The sequence below is a fragment of the Sciurus carolinensis genome, chromosome 18, assembly GCF_902686445.1.
Source record: "Sciurus carolinensis chromosome 18, mSciCar1.2, whole genome shotgun sequence".
NCBI classification, from domain to species: domain Eukaryota; kingdom Metazoa; phylum Chordata; class Mammalia; order Rodentia; family Sciuridae; genus Sciurus; species Sciurus carolinensis.
Genome location: NC_062230.1, coordinates 6,666,816 through 6,682,050, shown reverse-complemented (window position 1 = coordinate 6,682,050; position 15,235 = coordinate 6,666,816). Strand labels below are relative to the sequence as shown.

The 15,235-nt window shown below is 57.3% G+C and overlaps 1 protein-coding gene across 10 annotated transcripts in view; it reads left to right on the top strand.

The window, feature by feature from the left end:
- The window catches only part of Cux1 (cut like homeobox 1), a 316,806-nt gene that overhangs the window by 275,369 nt on the left and 26,202 nt on the right, over window positions 1-15,235 (top strand). For 7 of the 10 annotated variants that reach the window (XM_047533873.1, XM_047533872.1, XM_047533869.1 and 4 more), the window contains 3 exons: window positions 4,395-4,697; window positions 7,931-8,119; window positions 13,071-13,335. The exons of the other annotated variants lie outside the window; for them this stretch is intronic. In XM_047533873.1, the coding sequence (XP_047389829.1) occupies window positions 4,395-4,697; window positions 7,931-8,119; window positions 13,071-13,335 (757 nt within the window). The remainder of the gene's footprint in view (window positions 1-4,394; window positions 4,698-7,930; window positions 8,120-13,070; window positions 13,336-15,235) is intronic. 10 annotated transcript variants of the gene reach the window in all.

Sequence of the window (15,235 nt, the reverse complement as noted above, 5' to 3'; positions counted from 1 at the left end):
ATGGATGGATGGTTTAATAGACAGGTGGATGGATGGGTGGATGGATGGATGGATGGATGGATGGATGGATGGACAGATGAGCAGGTGGGTAGGTGGGTGAGCCGATGGATGGATGGATGGATGGGCGGGTGGGTGGATGGGTAAGTGGACGGATGGACAGATGGGTAAATGGACAGATTGATGGAGGGAAGGAAAAAGAAGGCATGCAGGCTGTCCTGGTCTTTGGCAGACAAGAGGATGGGTAGGAACACCAAGGCTTTCCACTCCTCCCTGGTTCCCACCCTTGCTGTGTCCAGGCATTGACCAGATGGCAGTGCCTGGGTGAGGGTGCGTGTTCCATCCAGGGCTAGGGGAAGATGGGAGCAGGATGGGCACAGCACCCCTGGTATGCTCTTCCTGCATATGTGGTAGGAAATGTGATTTGGTCCCCTTCCCTGATCCCACTGTGGATGGGCTCTTTGTGATTTGTCTTGGCTCGTGTGTGGTGGTACCTGGGTTGTCTTCCAGGCCTCAGCAGCTCCCACCTGGGTGCTTCCAGTCTCCCCAGCACCTCCCACCTCTCTTGCTGTTCTTGAGTTCCTCCTCTGTACTAAGGGAACAGAACTTGCTTTCGTGCTGTTTAATATTTAAGTCTATAAAGTTTCAAACAAAGTGGCAAGATAATGCAGGAAGGACCACACGCCCAGCGTCCAACTTTAACCCTAACGTCCAGTCATAACTGAATCCGTTATGTACAAAAGCAATACAACATGGAAGGTAGAGCTGAATTCCTGCCTGACTTCACCCTCCTGGAAGCCAGCGTGCCTCCCTGTGTGACTGGCTTCCTCGCAGCTTATGTGTAGCAGACAGACACCTGGCCTCCGGGGCTCCTCTGTGTTTGAGGTCAACCCGGGTGGCTCCAGTTCTTAGGTCCCCACCCCTTCGGGAGCTCATGGGCTGCTGTGTGGATGCTCCAATTCCTCACCTCCTGGTGATGGGCCCTAGTTCCAGCTCTAGGCTGTTTTGGACGAGGCCTCAGTAAACGCTCCATGCCCAGTGAGCGTCTGTGGGCGAGAAGCGATGCTGGGGTGCAGGCAGCCCTTCCCAGGTGGACGGGTCCCAACTCCCTGCTGCTCTACGATCCACACACAGCCGCTCCACGAGGGGCTCCAGCCTCTCTTGCTGTGCTTAGTTGCATTTGCACTTCAAACCCACCAGGCTCTCCTCCCCCAAGACTTTCTGTACCCTGCCTTCTGGAACTTTCTACCTCCTTCCTCACCACCCCCGCCCTCCACTTACCTGCTAATTCTCGCTTGTGTACAAGAGTCACCCGAAGTGCTCTCTGAGGGTCCCCTCCCTCCCGGGTCATTTGTGTGCATCCTGTTCTCTGGCTGCCTGCCTTACTGGGTGTGTGCCCCAGCCAGGGCCTCCTCTGCCCCATTCTCAGGGCTGACCCCTCAGACAGGAGGACAGAGCGAGGGGATGGCCAGCCCCCGTTCCTTCTTTCCACCAGCACTTTTGCCTAGGCCTGTTTTTGTTGAAGTATAACTCACAAGCAGGAAATTCACTCTTCGTGCAGAGAACTGCTCTGTGAAGGATCTTGCAGGGTTTTTAAAATATGGTCTCTTTTTGGGTTGCATGGATTTCCACAGTAGTGGTATGGAGTAAAGCCCACCGTGCCCCAGGTATCCCACAGGCCCCTTTGTGATAGCCCCGCCCTTGCCCTTGGCAGCCACTGGTCTGTCTTCGGTCCCCTCCATCTTGGCTTTTCTAGAACATCGTCTCCATGCACCTGTGGGGTGCAGCCCTGGGAGTCCGTAGCCAACGTCTTAGTCACACGTCAGGAACTGTGGACCAGATAGCCCTACGTCAGGAGACCTAAACGTAGACCTTTATGTAAACGAGGACATTTAATAGCCACTCTCTCGTAAATGTCAGACTCGCACTGCGTTTACTTAGCAGCAGCCTCGGGGCAGCCCTTTCCTCACGACCGCCCTGTCCATAGCGTCAGGTGAGGCGACCAGGGGCCCCTCCAGGGTGGCTGAGGAGGTCCAGCGTCTTGTGTCAGCAGAGCCACCATGGCAGCGGCCCTTCCCCGCCCAGAACTCGGTGCCCAGCGTCAGCGTGTCCTTTTCTTTCGCGATTGCTGTTTCCGGTGGCAGGGACTGGAGCAGAGCCCCGTTCTTCCTGTGCGCAGTTGCATTTGCACTTCAAACCCACCAGGCTCTCCTCCCCCAAGGCTTTCTGTACCCTCCTTCTGGCATGACTCAGGGGCTCCGTCTGCGGCTTCTAGGGGAGGAAGGGTGATGTGTCCTCCCTGTGTTGCCCAAGCCCTCCACAAGATGTCCCTGGGCTTGGCCTGGCAGGGCTGGTCCTGCCGCTGGGACGGGGCTTCCTGGGAAGCTCTCTGGAGGGCTCTCCCCCCGTGTGCTCCAGGCTGTGGACTCAGGCACCTTGGGTGGCTTTGCCTTGTCTGCAGCTGTGGTCAGGGCTCCAGGGGACACCAGCCACGTGTGCCCAATGCCCCCGCTAGTTCTCTCTTCCCGGACAAGAATTCCTGGAAGAGGGAGCTGTTGGGCCCCTCGAGTTACTGGGTGAGCTCTGCCCACACAGGCGCCCAAACAAGGCAGGAGGCAAGGAAACCGCCAGCATCCAGGTTTATTAGCCAGGCGGCCATGATTTTGACCTTGCTGTGGGTTAAAGGACGCAAACCTGAGAAGAAATCTGTTTATCATGTGGGGAATTCTTGCCATCCCTGACAGTGCACAGGACCAAGATGGATGATCTGCCAAATTGGTCCCTCGCATGGGTGAATCAGGGCAAATTTACAGTACAATTCCTTTGCTGCTTCAGATACAGAAACCACATTTGCTGGGTTTTATATCCAGTTGTCTGGTGACCCAGGGGTGAACAGAGAGAAGAAATCCGATTTGTAGGATTCATATTGCCTTAAAGATTGATACGGCCCATTTCTGCCTGTCCCGTCTGTCTCTTTTACATCTCTCACAAACCAGTTTGGTTGTTTTCTTAACCTGATTTTCCAGGCTGAGGACACAGCTTTCTATGATGGGACTGTAGGTGGGTTTATCAGGTTGAATTGCAGCTATTCTATCTGGGATCTTGCTCTTCCCAGGTATTTATACAAAACGCACCTCGTTTTGGAATATAGTCCCACCCTTGGTAGTTCAGAGTAGGACGTGAGCCTGAATCCAGTGTCCAGAGAGCACACTCAGTTACCTGGGAAATGGAAATCAAATTCTCCCCCAGTGTGACATTTTCTCTTTAGCCAGCCGACAGTTTTGGGGTCTCTGCAGGTGTATTGATATTCCTGAGGGGCCTGCTGGGGCCTGGGGCAGCAGCAGGAGAAGAGACCTTGAGGCCCACCCTCTGTGATAAGCCCAGGGCTCAGGAAGACACACGAACCCGTGTGGGGTTCAGTGGGGGTGGGAGGTAGTGCCAGACGCCAAGCTGGCGGGGTAGATCGGCCTTGTGGGTAGGACCTCGATGCTGAGTCACCTCACATTTCCCTCCCAGACGGCCTTTCTCTGTCTCTGGAAGTGACCAGTCTTTCTTCAGCACCCCAGAACTCTGCTCAAGCCTGTTTTGTCAGTGTCGTGGCTGCCAGGGCAGCCTCCGCCGCTGCACCCCAGCAGTGACCCCAGCATAGCAGTGGCCCTCCTCAGGAGCGGAGCCTGACAGCCTGCCCTGGCCAGTCACCGTCAGAGAGGGTCACAGCGTGGCGGGATGAACAAAGAACTTCATTTTCCCAAACCAGCAGTCCCGGGAGCCCCAGGGGCTTGGTACAGAGTGGACGCGCCTTGGATCTCCCCATCTTCCACCAGAGTTGGCGAGCCCTCGGGCAGTCACAGTAAAAACCACTCCAAGGTCTGGAGACCTGAGTCCCTCTACGCTGTGATGGGACAGCAGGCAAGGCCTTGGGTTCAAGGGTCTTTTCCACTGCAGTGACCACACATCAAGGCAGCCCATACTTAAATAATCTATTCTTTTTGTTCTGGAAAATACAAAATAATTATGCAAGTTATAATGTAGCCACAGTCCCTCTGAATCATAAGAATTATGGGTTTCATTAGAAGAAATCATGACAGTGATAACGCATGATTAATATGACAGATATTTCTTAGCAGAATGCCCCTGATATTAAGGCTTCAGAAACCTTTTATTCAAACCTCTAGTTTGTTTTTTTTTTCCTCTTGTTAGTGTTATTTCTGTTCTTTTAATACAGAAAATTAGAGGTTACTCTCAGTCAAAAAACCATGCTACAGCACACGCAAATCCACCAACTTCCACACTGGCTCTGACACGGGTGTCTGATCAGCGTCCCCCAAGTGGGACGGTGGACGCACATGGCGAAAGACGGCTGTTTTCAGCTCAGCTCTTCGTGTCTTTAATTGCAGAAAGCACTCCAAAGACCTCCGCCAGCTGTAGCCCTGCCCCCGAGTCTCCAATGAGTTCCAGCGAGTCCGTGAAGAGTCTGACTGAGCTGGTCCAGCAGCCCTGTCCACCCATTGAGACCAGTAAAGATGGCAAACCACCAGAACCCAGTGACCCGCCAGCTCCAGACTCCCAGCCTGCAACCCCCCTGCCTCTCTCCGGACACTCGGCCCTCAGCATTCAAGAATTAGTAGCCATGTCTCCAGAGCTGGACACCTACGGCATCACCAAGAGGGTCAAGGAGGTGCTGACGGACAACAACCTCGGTAGGTGCTCAGGCGGCAGGTGGCAGGCTGTGGCGATGGGGGCGGGGCTGGGAGGGCTCCGGGAGAGCGTCGGCCTGGCACGCACAAGGCCCTGGTGCATCCCCAGCAGTGCAGAGAACTAAGCTAACCTGAGCCATCTCAACCACCCGACAGCTGTGGACCCTAAGGGGCTCCTGAGGGATCTAGAGCCCTACAGGTCAGTCCCAGCCCCTGTCCTTCCCAGGACCCTGGTGGCCAGAGCAGATGAATTGGCCCACTCAGACCATCTGTATTGGGACATGCTCAGCAGAGCCCCTCAGTGGGCACCAGCTGGATAGAATCAGTCAGCTCCACAGCTTGGTGGCTTCCTGGAAGAGTCCAAGGGCTTGGGTCCGTGCCGGCTAGCCCTCACTATTTGCTGTGGGATGAGTGACTGACCCTTCAGTGAAACTGGTGTGCTGATGGTTTCCTGGGTGCTGGCCACCGTCCTGTGTCCTGTTACCATCCTGCCACCTCATGAAACCGCCTCAGTTCCCTGGCGTTCCAGGGTGGCCCTGGAGAGCTGACTGTCACCTTCCCTTGGTGTCACACCCAGCCCAACGTGCTGCACCCTCCTGGGCTCTGTCTGAGGTGGCTCTCTGGGGCCCCGTGCCCCACTGGGCTGCAGCTGGGCCCTCGGAATACGGGCGTTTCGCCACTTCACACCATGGTGCCCCTGCAACCTTGCAGGGGCAGGATGGGCCCAGGCAGTGGGCAGAGACTGGAAGTGGCCCTCCTGGCCCTTAGGCCCTCCATGTTTCCAGGAGCAGCGTCCCCATGCTGGGCACCAAGACACCACAGGGGACTGGGATGTGGTCAGGGACCCTCAGGAGGCGCCTGTGTCTATTTTTTCCCAGAATGTGAGAGTAGAAGGGGGTGGCTGAGTTGTGGCAGGTTGACCTGGTGACCTGCAGCCGGGGTCAGGGACCAGTGACTGCTTGACCTTCACCCCAACTTTTTGTAGTGCAGTGTCCAAAGAGTATGAAAAACAGCATCAACCGAGAATGTTTGTAATTAATTCATAAAAATGAAAATGTAGCTTTTGGTTTCAGCATGTGTTCCTGGGCTACTGAAGCGTGCAGGAGTCCTGGACTTGTGTCAGCCCCCTCCTCAGTCCTGTTCCACATCCAGGAAGCACCACCCCACCCCGTTTAAAAACCCCAAGTAGCAAAAGCAAGGTTAAGAGACTGCAGAGGGAGGTTGCAGCCTCCCCTGGACCTGCCACTGCGTTCTTGCTGGAGGCTCAGCTGACGCTGGTCGTGTGCAGCCTGAGCAGTACCCAGCTGACCACAGGACTTCCAGACGTGCAAAACTCAAACCAGTGACCCGAGGACAAGCCTGCTCACCAAACCAGTGACTGCCTCCTCACTGACAGGACCTTCCAGAAAAGCCCACCGCAGTCCCCTGGACTTGGCCACCAGAAGCAGTCCCTGTGGTTGCTCTTCAGCTATGCAGGAGAAGTAGCTTCCTCCTCATGGGGCTCTCGGTGGAGTTGTGGCCCCAGAGAGGCCACCGAACTGGGCAGCAGAGCTGGCCCTTGGTCAAGACCCAGGCACCCTCTTAACTCAGCCTTGGCTCTGGCTTGTTCATGTCAGTCCCTTGAAAGGTGCAGAACCTGCTGTGTACACGTTCCCCTAGGTGGGGGGGTGTGGCTCCCTTCAGGTTCTCAGGAAAATGATTGAGACCCACCGCCAGTCACGCTCTCAAAGTGATGCAAATAATTTTCTAAGAATAATCACTTGATAGTTTTCCCCCAAGGAGGCCCAGAAAATAGAAACTAGCTTTTCGTATATATTGCTCTCCTGACAGAGCAATAGTGAGCTCATAGAACGAAAGAGATTAGTTTACCCGATTAAAATTAAGTAAAATTTTATTTAAGTCAACTACAAAAAAAAAAGAAACTGGGAAGGACTTGGTGTTTATAGACTCAACGAAGCGTATGCAAAAGCAGGTGTTTTGTGTTTGGTTTTGGTTTTTGGGGTGCTGGGGATTGAGCCCAAGGTCCTCCACATGCCAGCCACGCCCTTAACCACAGAGCTGCACCCTCAGCCCCAGTAAATATCTCTAAAAGTTAAAATTACTGATATAAAAATCTTTTTCTTGAATCAGAAGCTTTCTGTACCATAACCCTTTACTTGGAGGACCCACACTTCGCAGGCAGAGCCGCTGGTTTTCTTCCCCCCTTACTAGGGAGCTCAGGGTGCTGTTTCCATTCCCAGATGGTGGATGTGGCCCCAGAGGGAAGAGTCCAGCCCTGGCGGGCTCCCTGCTGCTGCAGGGAAGTGTCCTGGACACTTGGTGGTTCCAAACGCTGTCCTCTCTGGCCCAGTCTCCATTTCCACTTAACGAGTCCTGCTCATTCAAATCCTCCGGTCAGGTCGGGTCATAACGGATCCCGCTACACAGCTTTGGAAGTGGCGGCCCTCTTCACCCCAGCCACAGGCCCTCGGGGAAGCCGACTAACAAGCACTCAGACTTAGCGCTGCTGCTCTCCGCAGCCACGCGGCTTTTGACGAGCCTGTGCAGCAGGCCGCCACCCGCCTGGGGGAAGAAAGGGCTCTGGAGGGGTTTTGATCCTCTCTGTGGCGCTCAGCCAAGGCTGCGTGGACTGCGGAGCGGGCTGTGGAACTGGGAACGGCTGCCTTTCAGGGCAGAGCGGGGAATGCAGCCTCCTCACTCTAGCTGTGGCCCTGGGTCAAGTGCCGTTTTTCCAGCGAGACCTGTAACACTGCTTATCATGGAGAGACACAGGCGCCGCTGGGTGGAGGTAGCCCAAGGGTCTCTCTGTGCTACTGCACCCCCTGCACTTGGACTTGGGGACTTAACTGCCTCTCCGAAGTGCTGCAGGTGACACTGAGACTCAGGTCGTCCGGCACCGGAAGGCTTCTCTGGGAGAAGCATCCTGTATTGGGTGGACACGGAAGCAGGCGTCGGGTCCACTCCCTTGCCTGTGGGGCTGTCAGAAGTCTGACTGAAGAAATGTTTTGGGGCTGGGGCGGGGCTCAGTGGCAGAGCACTTGCCTAGCATGCACGAGGCCCTGGGTTCCATCCCCAGCACCCCAAAAAGAAATGTTACTACCAAGGACTGGCTCCGTGCCAGGCCCCAGCTGGCCAGACTGGGCTGTTGAACCCATGTCTGATTTTAACCTTGACCCCCGCATCTTCCCAGATCTCTGGCCCTGGATGACCGTCTCTTGTTTCCATTTTCCCTGTAGGTCAGCGCTTGTTTGGGGAGACCATCCTGGGGCTCACTCAAGGCTCCGTCTCTGACCTCCTTGCCCGCCCAAAGCCCTGGCACAAGCTCAGTCTGAAGGGACGGGAGCCCTTTGTCCGGATGCAGCTGTGGCTAAATGACCCCAACAACGTGGAGAAGCTGATGGACATGAAGCGGATGGAGAAGAAAGGTATCCATCTCCACCCAGGGGAGGCCCCACTCACCACAGGCTGGTGGTGTTTGGTTGTGTGGCTGGTTGGGCTGCAGTTCCTGGAATAGAGCCCAGGACCTGGCACACGCGAGGCCAGCCCTCTGTCACTGAGCTACACCCAGAAGGCCCTTTCTTCACATCCTCCGCAGAGAGCTAGTGAGGGACCGAGGCGCTGGGCAGAGCAGGGGGTTTGGGGTGGTCATCAGCTGATGAATGCCTGAGAGGACTGGGAAGACCTGTAACTTTTTCTGATCAGCAACCCAAATATAAAATCTCTCAGCACTGAGGGCACAGCACAGAGTGACAGCTCATTGGCTTATCTTTTTTTCTTGTGTGGGGGTTGTTCCAGCATCTACCGCACGTGTACCACATGCCCAAGACTTTCCTGTTATGGAGAGATGCATCTAGTAGATCAGGAAACTCAGGTTCAGAGAGGTGAGGTCCCTCCACTAGGGTAACCCAGCCTGGTGAGTGGCAGAGCAAATTCCTGTGTGTTTCTAACCTCTCTCTAGAGGCAAGCTCCAGATGCCCCCAGGTGCTGTCCAGATGCTAGTTCACTCTCCCCACCACGCAGGCCACAGCATGGGAAAGGCCGAGGGGGAAGACTCTGGTGGTGGAGAGCTGGCCTGCTCCATCTTGCGGTCCGTGGTTGTTAAGCACCTGGGCCCCCATTCTTCCCGTCACCCACTGTGGTCACTGGGTGGCTAAGTCCAAGTCCCTTAGTGCAGGTGGGCACCAGCGATGACCACCCTTCTCTCAGCTAACACAGAGGGACTTAATACCACATGGCCTTTACCGGCACTCATGTGACTCTGCCTGGCCCCACACCCAGGGCATCTGAGCCAGAGTGGGTGGGGAGCCCAGGCTGGTGGCCTCCTAAGACCCCAGGAGAGTCTAGCCCAGCAGCCCTGCTCACCCTGACCAGGGAATGGGCTGAGGCTCTAAGAAGCGGCGTCCGAGCGCCGTCTCCAAAACTCCCGGACCCGAGTCTTCGGCAAGCAGCTCTGTTCCCAGTGCTTCCCCTTGCCAGCTCCTGTGCTGGAGCTCCACCGACCCGCCCTCCCCAAGCCAACCTCGGCGCTGGAGGGGACAGCCTGGCTTCCACAGTCAGGAAGAGCAGGGCAGCACCGCCACAGGTCACCCGACTCAACCATGCTGCCAAGGGCCTGCCACCCTGGGTCCCAGGGCACTGCTGCTGCTCACTAGTGCCAGCCTGGGCAGAGGCCCCTCAGCCGGGCTTCAGCCATCCCCAGGTGTGTGGACCAAGGCTCTGACACAGGCCCCAGCCTCCTGGGCATCTCCAGACGGCGCTGCAGGCCAGTGGCCTGGGCCACACCACGTTGGCAGAGTCCTACCAGAGGCAGGGGCAGGAGGATAGTGTCAGCCCAGCATGTCTGTTGCCTGGTACATGCCCTCGCGCGTCAGGAGGCTGCTGCAGCCACTGAGCTTCTGGGGCTGCCCTCGGGACCAGGGAGCACCCAGCCCCTCCTGAGCAGCAGATGTCCTCTTGGACATCAGGAGAGAGGAGGACCGAGTCCACTGTGCCCTGCCATATTTCTCATTCTGGGCTAGTAGGGAGGCACCTCAGTCCCCACAGATCTGCAGGGACTCCCCAGGCCTCTGCACCCCTTCCACACGGGCTCTGGGCGCCATCTTGTGTTGTGAAGGAATCACTGTCTCACGGGGCTGGTCCTCCCAGCATGCCGGATCCCAGAGCGGTACAGTCCCACTGTCCTATGTGTCATTCGCCAGGGCTGCTCACTTGAGAAGCCAGTCGCACAGCAGGTACCTGAGCCCAGTGCTTCCTCAGCGTCTGTGGTCGCTGCCAACCCCTAGGCCACTCCCATGATGGGAAGGACCCTGGGCACCTGGAAGTCTGGGGCTCTTTCTGTCAGGCCTTTGACTAGACTGCACTCATCTTCTCTGGGGGAAGCTTACTTTCTCAATTGTTCATAGTCCTACCAATAAAAAGGCAAGTGAGCTAGGCACCTCCCCTGCCTGTTCCTCCCTTGCACGTTGAGGGTAAAAAGGCTAACTCTCCAGGCCACCAGTGTTAGAAAGAGTGTACTTAGCCTGGTGCAGTGGCACACCTGTAATCCCAGCTACTCAGGAGGCTGAGGCAGGAGGATCCCAAGTTCAAGGCCAGCCTGGGCAACTTAGTGAGACTGTCTCAAAATAAAATCTTCAAGGCTAGAGGTGTAGCTCGGTGGTAGAACACTTGCCTCGCGTGCACAAGGCCCTGGGTTGATCCACAGTGGTGTGGGGGGCGATGACCTAGTAAGTGCTCCGTAAATGAGAGTTAGTAATTTGTATTCCTTCAAAATACTGGTGCCCCGTCTATAGCATAGATTGGAAATTCTGCATTGCCTAGCCTGCTGAAGGGCCTCGTGGGTTCAATCCCCAGCACCACAAAAAGAAAGAAAAATTCTGCTACAGACCCTACAGACCCTACAGACCCCGTGGCTCACACCTGTGTACCCTGTGCTTCCTTCTCTCTCAGAAGGCTTCAGTCTCTTCTCCCGCCAGCACTAGCCTTTTATTCCTCTTCTTGTGTCTGTCTCCCACAAACCTCCACCCTAGCCTACCTTCTCCCGCTGTCCCTTGTGTGGATGGCCCTCTCCCAGCGGGCCACATGGCCCTAACGACCCAGGCTTCTCTGCTCTCTGGCTGGCTTGCTGTGGCCCCCCAGACCCTGTTCAGGGCCTGCCCCCACCGCAGCCGTACAGCAGACCTGGGTCCCGTCCCTTGCTTGTTATGTGAACTCCGGCGAAGCCTTGAAACCCGCAGTGCTTCCGTTTCCTCACCTGTAAGCTGGGACAAGGACACGGTGGCGTCTCCCTCCCCGAGGTCACCAGGAGGGAGCGATAGGCGCCTGCTGCCTGGCGGCTGGAGGTGCCACTACACCGCAGGCAGCTCTTCTCCTCTTCTGCAGAGAGCCCCAGCCACATTCCAGAGTCCACTGGAAGACAGCTGCAGGGGGAGCTTTTGCAGGGCCGAGTGGCTTCTGACTTGAAGCATGGTCAGCAGTGACCAGTGCACAGCAGAGAGAGGGAAAGGGGCAGCCCAGGCAGTAGCCCGGAATCTTGTGCCAGCAGGGCCCAGGCCTTCCTGTCCCCCCCGGCACGTCCCCCAGCAGCAGGCACCCCTCCGAGTCTCTGAGCCTTGTGGCAGTGCCACCACCTCACCTGACTCCACTCATTAACTGCCCAGGTCCTCACTGCCCCCTGCTGTCCCTCTGCCCCTCCAGGCAGCCTGCAGGGGCGGGGGGGGCGGGGGCGCTGCTGTAGCCTCTTCCTGCTACCTCGGCCAGTTCCGCCAGGCCTGGGTTCTTGTCTCCGTCATCACCAGCCGCCTGCTCACTCCCTGCTTATTTGGAAGCCCATGGCCTTGGGATCAGGCCTTCCTCCATGCCCCAGGTCCTGCCTCAGCCGGGGGGCTTTAATCCCCACACAGAAGGCCCGCCAGACCTGTACAGAACCTGGGTCTCAAGTCCTTTAACCTCCTCAGCCTTTGGCTGTGCCCTGAACCGTGTTATCACCCCAAACTACTGTCTCCCAGACCTTCAGCCCAGGTACCCAGCTCCCTCCACCTGTATCTCCTTCCCCAGGGGCCCCGAGTGTACAGCCACCCCTTCGTCCTCTCCGGCCGTGCTCCCCACCCATCTCCCCTCCTCCTGGACGTCCTGGCCCGCTCTGCACCCTGCCCAGTTCCTCCACCATTCTCTTGGGCTTCTGGGTCTTCCGGAGAAGCTATATCCACCTGGGCAGTGCTCCCAGCTGGTGTCTCCAGCTTCACTGGAGTCCCTGGGAATGTGTCCCGGCCCCATCTGGCCCTCTCTGCCCCATTCCCATGACTTCCCATTGCATCTTCAGTCTCTCCTCCTGCCTTCCCCAAGGACAGAAGAAGGGTCAGCCTCACCTGGAGCCCACAACCTGACCCCCATCTCCCTCCTCCACCCCGCTCATATCCCGTCCTCCCCTTCCCCCAGCGAGCCAATCGCTCTCTCCATCACCTCCTCTCAGGGCAGGGACAGCCTCTGCCAGCTTAGTCCTGGACTCGCCCTCTTCTCTCCTATGGCTCTGCCTCTGGGGTGTGACCCCTGCTGGCCTCCCAGCATCCTCTTCCTGGCTCCACTGCACCAGGGTCTGCCCGCCTCAGCCTCCATCTCCAGCTCTCTCTCAATCGCTGCATCCAGGGACACCTGGGTCCTCACCACACACTCCTCTCTGCAGCGTCTGATGCCTCCCGCAGCCCCTCTGTGAAGCCACCATCCCCTGGCTGTCCTCCTGGCCCTCGTGGCTTCTCCCTGGGAGCATCATTGGTGTGTTGGTGTCGCCACGGCAGCATCTATTCCATAGTCCCCTGGTGTCCTCTATGGCCCAGACCGTCCTCCCGCACTGCTTGGTTAGACTCTGCCTTCAGGGCGGAGGTCAAGCTGGGCCCGCCCTGGCCCCACCCATGCTCCGCCACGGCCACTGTGCACATGAGGTTTAGCCGCACGCCGTCTGTCACCCTGCTCTGCTTTTCCTCTTCTGCCTCACAGCCTGTGTGTTCCGGTTACTCCCCCTGTCCTTCAAGATCTCTCCCCCAAAAAGCAGAGCCCCCTCAGCCCACCTCAGTCATCCAGTACTCTCCCTCCCTGTCCCTCCCTGGCACCTGCGATCACCTTCCTGTCGCCTCCACTGGGGTCATCCATCTGGATCCTCTCTGCAGCCCTCCTGAACTGTCAGGTTGTGCAGGGACAGCCAGGGACGCCACGTGACGTCAGAGCAGGCCCCATCGTGTGTGTCTGGGGACAGCATGGTTCTAGCGCAGGCATGTGGAGGTGCCCTGGCAGGCCCGTGACACACTGTCACCCTCACGCTGGGGCCAGGGCGTGGGACTGCCCCGCCACAGAGCCTTGACCTCACCCTGGCTCTCTCCCCAACAGCCTACATGAAGCGAAGGCACAGCTCCGTCAGCGACAGCCAGCCCTGCGAGCCCCCTTCAGTGGGCATCGACTACAGCCAGGGCGCCAGCCCGCAGCCGCAGCACCAGCTGAAGAAGCCCCGCGTGGTGCTGGCTCCTGAAGAGAAGGAAGCTCTGAAGCGAGCCTACCAGCAGAAGCCATACCCGTCACCAAAAACCATCGAGGAGCTCGCCACCCAGCTCAACCTGAAGACCAGCACCGTCATCAACTGGTTCCACAACTACAGGTACGGCCCTCCGCACCCCAGAGCCCCAGCCGAGAGCCCGGGTCGGCACACAGGGACGGCGACCCTGGTGTGGTGTGTCGGTTGGGTTTCCATGTTGTTTGACTCTAGGGCCAGCTCCTTCCAGTCAGTGCTGTGTAGTTAGCCACGGTCCACATCTGCTGTGACCCAGGGAGATGTCACCTCTCAACTGTGTCACCCAACAAGAGACAGCATAGGCACTCATGGTCCCCAGGTAGTGAGCATTTCTTCCATGGTAATTCTGTCTTCTCGGGGTCTTTATAGTATTGTTTTTCAAATCGGTTTGATTAGTCTTGTAACGAAATAGCATGAGAGCCTTCTTAGGGAAAGTTCGTGAGTTAACAAGGTTTCGTGAGCAGCCCTGGATCCGAGTGAGCGTTTTCACCAACATTACACCCTTGATCCTCACAAGCACATCAGGATGCAGGGCCATCTTCAACTGCAGAGGGCCTGAGGAGCATTAAGCCGGTGAGGGCGCAGAGCTCTGTGGGAAGGAGCTTGGAAAGCCACTGAAGGATCCTGAAGGATCCTTAGCCGTTGCTATAACCAGACTCCCTGCTACTAGCAACCAGGAGTCCCAGTACCTGTTGGAAATTGCTGCATTAGTACCTTATAAGTGACCATCTCCACTGCTGGTTCTCCTGAGAATGTCATTTTCTCTGTGGCTCAGTAAACCTGCAGCAGGCTCTTCTGAGTAAGCCACAGTGACAGTGCCCACATGTGGCCAATGCAGGTGGGGACCGCTCACCTGGAACAAGGGATGGCAGCAGAGACCTCTGGGGCTGGAGGGAGGAGTTTGGGTCTCTGACTGGGCCTCCCCTACCCATGAGTCCTGCTGGGGTGTCCTAAGGGGCCAGTAACCACCCAGGTTCTACATGAAGAGGGGAATTTTAACATAGGAAATGGGGGCCAGGCCACGCCCCCGATTGCCAGGGAAGGCTGTCATGAGTGGCCCAGAGAGCCTGCCACCTGAGCCCTCAGGCCAGGCAGCACTAGCCCAGGCAGGCTCCCGCAAGGACAGAAAGTTCAGGAACTGCGCACAGCCAGCCTGTTCATCCCACATCCCAGTCGGATCAAAACAGGCAGACGGAGGCCAGTGGTTAGGACCCCATTGCTGCCCGTGAAACAGGAGAGCGAATGGAAACATGGGTCAGGTTCTCAGCAGCTCCTTCTTGCCAGGGCCAGGCGGTCCCTCTGCAGGTCTGCCACATTCCCTCGAGCAGCCCCAGAGCTCCAGAGGGCTGAGGCTCTCCACGCAGAGCTACAAGGCCACAGACCTCTCGAGCCACTCCCCTCCCCGACGGTCACAGGCCTCCTGGACAGCATGCTCCCTCAGGTTCCCCAGCTGCTGTCCCTCTTGCTGGCCTCTGACAGCCACACGAATGCCCATCCCATGGGGGCCAGCCTGTCACTGTGGGGACCCTCTCTTTAGCACTTAGCAAAAGCAGATTCAGCTTCCGCCCTTGGCAGAAACAGGGACAAAGAAAAGCAGTAGGCCCAACAGAGCAGGCCGGGCGAGGCCAGGTGGGAGACCACGGGCGGCAGACGGGCTTCAGTGGCAGGGATCTGAAGGGTGACCCGAGGAGGGGCGAGAGGTGTGGTGCCCAAAACGAGGACGGAAACGGAATGAAGGTGACAAACGAAACCACGTGAAGAACTGGCCGGGCGGGGTACAGCCTGGTGGCCAAGCACTTCCCAGCATGCCTGGGCCCCTGGGTTCCATCCCCAAGTTCAGAGAGCAGAAGTTGCTTGCCTGAAGCAGGTGAACTTGAAAGCAAAGGTTCTCGCCGCGTGCTGGCTCCAAGGCCTTAGTTCATTGGTCCTTCACTCTCAGTGCCGACCAGCTCACCCTGGTGTAAGCCACTGGCTCTCCAAGAGAACT